A 9,736-nucleotide genomic window follows, 5' to 3' on the forward strand; every position below is an offset into this window, starting at 1 on the left:
GTGTGTGTGTTTTGTGTGTGTGTGTGTGTGTGTGTGTGTTTCTGAGAAAAGGGTTCATAACTTTTTCTAAGAGGTCTACAATTCCAAAGAAGAATCATTTACAGCAGAGGAAAATTGTATTCCTGTCACCCATGTTCTACCTAACTATCCCAGTTCTTCAGAAGTATAACCCCCTTTTCAAAGAAGGAAGATTCTTATTGTTTTGAAGGACTTTTTATCATGTGTTCTGCCAGTTTATGCTCAGAAAGGTTCACCAAGCTAAGCTAATTAAATCATTATCCAGGCACAGAATGCAGTGTCTTTCGTCATTGGATTGGATTTCCCCACTCCCTGCCATTAACTGTTCACTCAGTGCATCATGTGTGTCAGACCAGACAGTCTGAAACAAATGCAGACTAGAGCCCCAAGGCCTTGGCAGGGAAATAAACTAACTGTGGAAGCACGGAACAGAGAGCAGACCATTTCTGAATTATTTCGGGGGAGCAGTTGTCTCACTGAACCAAAACATGCTTTTCTCAGTTGAAGCAGCAGAAACCACAGAACACAAGTTATGTTGGTGGAACTCATGAGACTTTTAATTCTTATTTTATTAATGTTTTACAGTAAGTGTGGGGAATAAAGACAGGGATGGAGTAAGGGAAAGGAAGAAAAGTATCTTTCAAGTTCCTTGAACTATGGAAGCACGTGCTAGGATAAGAAAGTTCAGTAAAAGCTTCACGTCCTTATCTTAATGCAGACGTGTGATAGAGACATGGCAACTCTTTAGCTCTGGTGAAGTGACTGCTGGCAGAGAACAAACCCTGCATCGAACTCGGCACACGTGGAATGCAGCTGCTACACAGTTGGGCAGATGAAAAGTTGAGGCTCCAAAATCTACTTCCTAGCATGTGAGTAGGAGCCTGTGCGCCCCTCCTCTGGTCTGGGTGTCTCTTCCTCTCCAGCAGGGGAGAGACCACCAACGATGCAGCAGTGGGAAAACTGCTGGGCAAGACTCTCTTAGAAAAGAGATTTATTTATTTATTTATTTATTTGCTGGTGGTGTTGATTGACCAGAAGTGACTTCTTTTGCTTTGGGGCAGTAGCATTGTGTCCTGCTGATAACATAATCTACACTTAGCACTTTTAAAAAGGCAGAGGAGAGTGAAAACAAGGCCTTTTAGGACCTAGACTAGTAGGAAGGGGAATATATGGATTCAAAAGCTAAGGGCATGAAACAACTAACTCTATATCACCACAAACAAACTGACACAGATAAATGAGACCTTCACTTTTTCCATTCATACAAATACTCACCTCTTCTAGCTTATGTTACTAAATCTAAGGTCAGCTTAATCACAGCTTATGGTAACTATTACTGTGTTTCTAACATTAAGGTGAAAAGCTACATTCTTAATCAAGTAGGGTTTTTTTTTTTCCTCCTAATTAAATGGGTTTGTTAAGCTGAAAAGCCTAAAATCTACAAAGTTTTCATTATTTTGTAACTATTACTGTGTTTCTAACATTAAGGTGAAAAGCTACATTCTTAATCAAGTAGGGTTTTTTTTTCCCTCCTAATTAAATGGGTTTGTTAAGCTGAAAAGCCTAAAATCTACAAAGTTTTCATTATTTTATTTATTGGAGGCAACCCTTAACATTTATCACTGCCATTTTAATTTTAACCTACAGAATTGGAAGGATAGGAAATGGGCAGGGTGAAGTCATTACATGAATCACAGAAATGGTCAACATGCATCGTATTTTACCCATTCCGCAAAGAGAGCTAAAGGGGGTACGTTCTTTTGAGAAAAACCTAAATGGAATTGAGGTGGGTGGGAGGAAAAGTGTCCATCAAACAAACACCTATCATTTGTGAAACGGTTCTATTAGGGTGGTGGGGTGTGGACCATTAGTTTATCTTTGGCAGTGATCTTATATTTTAGGTATCTAGAGTGAGACGATATAGCTGGGCAATGGTTAGTTATAATGAGTGACATAGGTTTTAATTTTAAATCACAGCAAAAGATGATGATCACAGATTTAGCACCTTAGTTTGTACTTCCTCTGTACCTGAATCATCTATCACTGTAAAGCCTGAGCTTTAGGTGAGAAAGCTGTGTTCTTAGATAACTCCTCTGTGATGGCTGTAGGGCCGCGGTTTGCTCCAATCTAAGAGGTGGGTTCCTTATTAGAGAATGTAGGTATTCAATGCTAACTATGAGACGGAAGTCTTGAAGACATTTTATAGTGATGACAGGTGTTTTGGTTCAGGAATAGGCTGTTAACAAGTCAAATGCATATTATCCCCTCTTAAGCATTAACTCTTTTTAAGCAACAGAATTATATTTTTTGGCTTGAAATGGTGCTTTCTTCTATATTTGATTTCTCGGTTTTCTTAGTAGATATTACGGTCTCCTCCAGTATTTCTTCAAAACTTTCCCCTATCTGGGAGGTTTTCTTAGAGGTGACCTTAGAAGCCTCCTCCTCCTCACCCTCTTCCTCTTTCTTAAGAGACAGGCCAGTGGATGAGACTTTGGAGGTAGTAGAACTGAGGATTCTAGGCGGGAGCAGATAACCTGGATTGGGAAGTGGATTTAGCCCTAAAATGCTTGACCCACTGGTGCTAAAACGTGTCTCTTCGCCTTCCAGCAATTTCCTGTAAATGAAACAGAGAGAAAAAAAATCTCAGGAGGCTAACTTGCAACTTTAAAAAACAAACAAAACTTAACCCTGCAGGTCATACTTACATTAGAAAAATTCTAAAAGAAAAAGGAAAGAAAAATTCTATAAGATTTTGTGGTTTATTCATGAGATTGAGACCAATAGATATTGAACTCCAAGTCTCAAAGACTTGAGGTTATCTATCACATGCATGCACGCACACATGCACACACATCTTCCACACCCGCTGTGTTTACAGCACTGTCAAAGGGTAACCTAGCCTATTCACTAACATATTAACAAAGGGAAAACTTACAGTTCCCCTTGGCCTCATCACACCTATTTTTGGCACTTAGAGTCTACAAAGCTCTCTAGAGAAAAGTAATTTTGTTAATTAACACCATAAGTGCAATAGGAATAAGGAGGGGAGAAGTCCACAGAGGAGGAAAGAACTGCCTAATTCAGCCTGAACTTGAGATCTGTACTTTTTCAATGTGCAGGAGTACAAATGGAGTGGAACCAGGAACATCAAAGACCAGTGAATGAACCTGTTTCAGATCCCAGATTTTTCTCAGGCCAGCCTAAATGGCATCACAAAAGAGTGGCCCCAAAACCTTGTTTTTCGTAACTAATAGTTTTTATTATCCTTTCTTTAAAATCAGTGCTATCTTTCCTCATCCTCTCACCCATAAGAAACTGGAAAGACTAGAACCACTTATTTGGGTAATGCTGCCCCAGGTGACTGCATTTGCTCGGAGCGTGCCCTTTGATGTACCTGTAAGCTGCTATCTCAATGTCAAGAGCCATTTTGACATTGAGCAAGTCCTGGTATTCCCGAAGGTGGCGTGCCATCTCACTCTTGGTGTTCCGCAGATCATTCTCCAGTTGCCCAATGCTGTCCTGAAAAGTGACATAGCCGACATATTTAGGTCAAAACCAGCAGAAATTCATTGAGAGTCCCACAAGTCAAAGACTCTCAAGTGTGACTACACATTAAAATATCCAGAACTCTCTCCTCCCCATGCCCAGCCTAGATTGTGATTCATTTGTTCAGGGGTGTCACCTCCATTTTTTTACCATGCATCCAAATCTCCCCATGGTTCTCAACTGAACACTAAGGATATATATGGGAGAGAGAAAGAGAAAAATTGATGTAAGAGAGAAACATTAATTGGTTGCCTCCTGTATGCCCCTAACCAGGGATTGAATCTACAACCTTTTTTGGTCTAGGGGAGGATGCTCCAACCAACTTTACCACTGGCCAGGTAGGAGATATTTTCTTTTTTAAAATCTGCTTACCATCCCTCCCTTGCTTGTTGTACTTGCTGCTAACTAATTCACTAACTCATTTGTTGGATGTCCTTTCCATAACCCACAGCCTCAGGTTAGTAGTAGATTCAGAAAATTCCCCTTTGGAAAGCACAGAGAGGACAGCGGGTCTTTTCTGCCTCCATTCGTTTTGCTGGCTTCCTGGAGGTCTGCCTCTCAATCACTTCACTGAAAGCACTTCATGCAACAAATACGGAGGAAGCAGAAATACTCCATGGAATTTTTTTTTATCCACACGGCAGACTGAAATGATAATTTTTTTTTTAAAAAGAAACTTCTCTATGTCATAGTTTTGCTCCAAATTCTTCCAGGTGCAAACCCAGGCATAGAAGAAAAATAGCTTTACATCTGTGATTCTGGAGCAGCCAGAAGGACCTTTTGAAAACAGGTCCTATTTACCTGCTCAAAATCCTCCAACGCCTGTGGAATAAAGTCCCAACTCCTTTATGGCTTGAAATGGGCAATACACTCAACATGGCTTATACACTCCTCCTTACTCAGTGTGTTTCAGCTACCCTGGCCTTCTCTTTTGCTCCCTAGACTTAGCAAGATGCTGTCCCAGGCCCTTAGGCTATTTCCTCTGTTTGGAGTACTCTGGAGTGGGTCTTTACATGGCCCACTCCATGTCATCCAAGACTCAGTATAAATGTCCTCTACTCAGTCTTTCTGGCTTCCAACTTAAGTACTCTCTCCACACTTACCTCACACATTATCTTACCTCTAGCCAGGGCAGCTGTTAACCCATGAAAGAACACTGTGCAAATGAGAAAAAGATACCTCCAGTGGGAGGACAAATTTTTAAAAAGCACCCTGGATGGTATTGTTCAGTGGTTAGAGTGTTGACCTGTGCAGGATCCATCCCTGGCCCTGGTTGGGACATATGTGGGAGGCAACTATGGGTTATGATAATGATCAATAATTTTTTTTTATAATTCTGTGATGTCTTTTATCTTTTAGGTCAACTGAGGTATACCAGACTGCTTACTCTATCCTAAATGACCCCAAAGAGCAGTGTTTGAATTAGTGTTTTCTTTGTTGGTTACTCATTGGTTTTCTTTGTTCTGAAAGAACTAATTTGCTGCTATTTCTCCTTGAAATGCCTGACTCCTGTAGTCCCTTCTCCTTCTCTATCATGCTGCAGGCTCGAAATCCAAACAAAGTGCTCTAGAATCATGTCAAGTAAGAATGAATAGACTGAGGGCATCAGAGGGGTCAACTTCCTAATATATGATTTAGAAATAGATATTTTTTGACTCATTAGCAGGTCCTTTTTTTATAAAAAGGTTTTGTTTCACAGTTGTGTTTTCTGAAAAAGAGGTTATTAGGGAGTTGAGTTCTAGATAGATGAGATTTCCTTGAACTTCTTTTTGTTGCACATTCCACATGTCTATTTCATGGATCGGAGTAGATAAAAAGCACCACTTTGCACCTTTCAGAAGGAATTGTGCTGCCGGCTGATCATTGCTAGTCAAGGTCTCCTCTCTTTGTTTGTGCTCTTTGTTTCCCTACACCAGGCTGTCTTGCCTCGCCCTTCAAAAGCTCTGCCAAAGATGGCTTCCTGCTCACGAAATCGGAGCAGAGCACTGCAGTCTACCCCTCCCCCAACCACACAGCTGCTGCTGGCTTAGCCTGGGGGAATGGGACAGAGGCACTTCCAGCTCCAGCTGGGGTCTCTCCTGGGAACGATAAAGCAGGTGCTGAGCATCTTCCTCAGGGCTGGAAGGATATGGACTGGGAGGAAGAGAAAGAATTGGCTACACTAGCATCTTCAGTGAAGAGGAATGACAAACAGTGCTACAAATTTCACCACTTTTAGGGGCCCTCAGCCAGACAACAGTAGTGAATGCAGCCATCCAGAATGACTACTATGCATAATAAATTTAGGTGGGGAGAAAGGATTTTTATATGTGATCCACCCATGTGCCTTGTTCTCCCTCCTGCCTTTGTTTTATCCCCACATTTTTCTTTTTTTCCCCTACCATACTTTAAAATCTTGCATTATATGAGCTGGGAAATGTGCCTTAGGTTCTTGCACCCCAAAATCTATCTGAAGAACATCAGGATGCAGCATTTTTATTGAAAAACACTTATTCTTGGCCACACCTACTCAAACTACTGAATCCATATCATCAGGAGTGAGCTTAAGGATCTTTTTTCTTTTAAGCCCTCTAGTGACCTTGGTATGTCAATGGGTTTAGGAAGCACTAATTTCTATTTATTTTTGTAAAGGAGCTATCATGGTGGCCCCAGTAATACAGTAGGGTAGAGAGGGGCAAGAACAAAACAAAACAAAGCATATGGAAGAGTTCAAGACTAAATAAATGCAGCTTTTTTTCTTGAATTCAGGAATTGATCTATCAGGCTATAGATTTATGTGCAGGCACTGCCACCCCAAATCTCTAAGGGACCGGCCCCTTCCTGCTATTTAATTAGGCTATATTCCAGTCTCATACTGGAGAGAAGAGGGCAGATTTGGCTGCTCTCCCTGGAGAGCATTAAATAATGGTGATCGTGATTGTTCAGCAAGGTCTTTCAAGGAAAGCTTTAGCTTTCCAAGACTGACCATAGTACAGGGCCAGGGGGCCCAGTACCCTTCAAAAATGTCCGCAGATACCTTTGGAAGAATGGGGGCTCTCATGGTAGTGAAGCAGCCATGCAGGAACCCGAACTGCCCTGTTTTAGAAATGAAGAAGTCTTCAGCTAAAGAGGGTGATTGCATTTGGCTTTTGATGACAAAAGCCATAGCTCTTTATCATTTCTCCTGTTGCCTGATTTGGATCTCTCATGCACCACTGTGTACTTACTATGTCACCTTGAATCATTCTTTATCTGTTCAACATGTAATAAGCTTTCTCTCCTCAAATAGGCTGTCAGATCTCTGGGGCAGGGAAAGCAGGATTTTAATGGAGCCGTCCTCTGCCTCTAGTAGGGTGGCAAGCGTCAAAGGAAAAGGGGCCTACTACTAATCGTTGAAGCAGAAGAAAGAGAACAGCCTCCCAGACTGCAGTGAATGGGGCGGGGGAAAGGGGTGAGAGGGCAAGAGAACAATGGCTGACTCTCACTGTGGAGAAGGAAGCTTTTCATCTTCATCAGCATCAGCTTGTCAGATCAGCCAGAGGACACCCCTGTGTCTTCAAGCCTTCAGGTTCTGCAGGTGAAGATGTGAGCCCCTCTTTAGCCTTAGGGCCCAAGGGGTAGGAAATAGCTTTCTGCCTCTGATCTCTTCCACTCCATCAGCATGTCTACTGAGGCACTGAAAGCAAAAGTTGATGGGGGTCAGCACTGCAGAGCTGCGGACATGCGCAGTTTCCGTGTTTTATTCTCTCCTGAAGAGTTATGTCTACATGACCCTACTATTGTCTAACACTGGAAGCCTTTTAATGCAAACAAAACAAGCCAGACCATATTGTCATACCCCTTAGAATGCAGGAGCTGTAACAAGCAAGTAGAGGACTGGCAAAGCCCAATTCAGATGGCAGTTGTGGGTAAGTTATCCTTTTTGTAGAAATATTGGGCTAGCCCTTAGGAGATCACCTAGCTCATCTTTTGAGGCTTCTAGAAGAAAACACGAAACTTCAATGAACTAAATGTGACTAATCCAGACCTTCCAGGGACTAGGCCACATAGTGAAAAGTTCAAGTTACAGATCTTGAAGTAGAATAGAAATCTTCACTGGAATAGTACTGTAATTGCAAACTAACAAGAACAAATGGTCCAAGCAAGCTTTCTTCCTTTATCAAAGAAAGTAATTTATACTGAACAACAAATATCTGCACACCAATTCTTTATCTCCAGACTAAAATCATACGTTTGAGGTTTTGAACAACAAATATCTGCACACCAATAATTATTCTTTATCTCCAGACTAAAATCATACGTTTGAGGTTTCACTCCTTTCTTGTATGTATTTTATTAATGTTCCCTAAACCCTATTATTTTAATCAAATGTAAACTTTGATCTTGGCTAGAATGAATTATTTCAAGTTTCTGAATTATTAGCTTCTACCCCACAGAGCTTTTATTGTACCTTGAATCTGAACCACACTATTTAGGTTATTTTCTAGACCTTTCTCCTGCCTCTGTGCCCTTGTGGTGATAAGCCCAGAATGTTTTATATAGAAAAACTGAAGATGCAGTGGTCTTTGTTTGGAGGAAAAGGTAAGAAAAGAGCCAATCATAGGAGCTTAGAGGACAGGCAAAGATGAAAAATAAGTGGCCTATAACAAAGATAGAACCGATCTCTTTGATTAATCACATTCACTTAGATTGGGAAACTGTTAAGAAAAAGGGCATTTTCAAGTGGGACCTCACTGTTCCTGAGCAGATTAAGTGGTTTTTATTAAGTGCTAAGCCATCCATGAAAGTGACTATTGATGCTTTCCACGGGGTGACCTTTGATTGCAGGTAGCCAAGACTGATGTGTTGGTGTTGCAAAAGAAAAAGAAAATCTAAGCAGTTAATTGCCTACAGAGTCATAACTGGGACATGCGACAGGGGAGACATTTCTGAGATGGGAAGGATTCGAGATCAGCACCGAGGACAGCGCCCCAACCATTTGCATTGGCTAACTGGTGTAAAGCTTTCTTTAAGAAGAAATACCAATCGGTAGACAAGGGAATCGTGTGTGTGTGCGTGTGTGTGTGTGTGTGTGTGTGTGTGGTGTGTTCTGTGTATATGTGTGTTGGGGGGAGGGTAGAGCAAGAACAGGGCGGTTACATTAGCCTGACCACCCATCTAGTTGGTTCCCAATCTCTACTCCTTTGAGGATAAAAGTCAAGAAAATGGAGTAGAACCATTTCCAGTCCAGTCCAGCATTCCTCCCCCAACCCTAGGGCAGACCATACTCTATAAATATCTATTCCAGGGCGCACAGAAAACCTTTCAAAGTCAACAAAAGACGGCAAAGAGCCAAGAGCACCGCCAACCACGGAGCAGGTGTAACCCACCTCCGTTTGGGTGGGGAACTGTTCTTCAAGTCTTACGTGTGTTTATTCCCACTTGCTGACTGGGAGGCATAAGTTAGATTTTCGAAATCTGAAGAAGAGAAGCTAAGGGCTTCTTTGTGAGAAGGGTCCGAGAAGGTATGTGAGGGGCAGGAGAAGAGGGCGTCCAGGCCCCTACAATGATCAGTGGAGAGCCCAGAGCTTTTTGTTTGCCAAGGCCTCTAGTCTAGGCTCTTTCCTCCCTCCCCCTCCTCTCGGTTCCTTGGGCCACCATTGTGCGGGGAAATCGCAGGTATGCACAGGAGGGGACAGGGCGCCCCTCCCTCTCGAGCGCTTCAGCCCTTACCTGGTAGCTGGCCACTTCGGCACTGTGTCTCTCCTCCAGCTCCAGGATCTGCCTTTCCAGGGACTCATTGGCTCCGCGAAGGCCCTCGATCTCAATGGTGCGCGCCTGCAGCTGGCGCCGGTACTCGTGGATCTCCTCGCGGCTGGCCCGGATGGCCTCGGTGCTGCGCGCCGCCTGCTCGTTCAGGTTGGCGAACTTGGACTTGTACCACTCCTCGGCGGACTGCAGGTTTTTGGCAGCCAGGGACTCATACTGGGCGCGGATCTCCCTCAGCGCCGAACTCAGGTCTGGTTTAGCTACGGCCACATCCACCTCGGCCGCAGCCTGCGACGATGCCTGCAGCGTGGCCAGCAGCTCGGCCACCTCCTCGTCGTGCACCTGGCGCACGAAGGCCAGCTCATCCAGGAGCGACTCCACCTTCTTCTCCAGGTCCAGGCGGGCCAACGTGGCGCCGTCCACGTCGCGCTGCTGCGCCTTCAGG

At 43.3% G+C, this 9,736-nt stretch overlaps 1 protein-coding gene across 1 annotated transcript in view; it reads right to left on the reverse strand.

The window, feature by feature from the left end:
• Positions 1-1,865: 1,865 nt before the first annotated feature.
• The window catches only part of INA (internexin neuronal intermediate filament protein, alpha), an 8,364-nt gene continuing 493 nt past the window's right edge, over positions 1,866-9,736 (reverse strand). The window contains exons 2-4 of the mRNA XM_005878310.2: positions 9,256-9,736; positions 3,413-3,537; positions 1,866-2,632 (exon numbers count right to left, since the gene is read on the reverse strand). Of these exons, the coding sequence (XP_005878372.1) occupies positions 2,317-2,632; positions 3,413-3,537; positions 9,256-9,736 (922 nt within the window). The 3' untranslated portion in view covers positions 1,866-2,316. The remainder of the gene's footprint in view (positions 2,633-3,412; positions 3,538-9,255) is intronic.

Source organism: Myotis brandtii, unplaced genomic scaffold (genome assembly GCF_000412655.1).
Source record: "Myotis brandtii unplaced genomic scaffold, ASM41265v1 scaffold550, whole genome shotgun sequence".
NCBI classification, from domain to species: domain Eukaryota; kingdom Metazoa; phylum Chordata; class Mammalia; order Chiroptera; family Vespertilionidae; genus Myotis; species Myotis brandtii.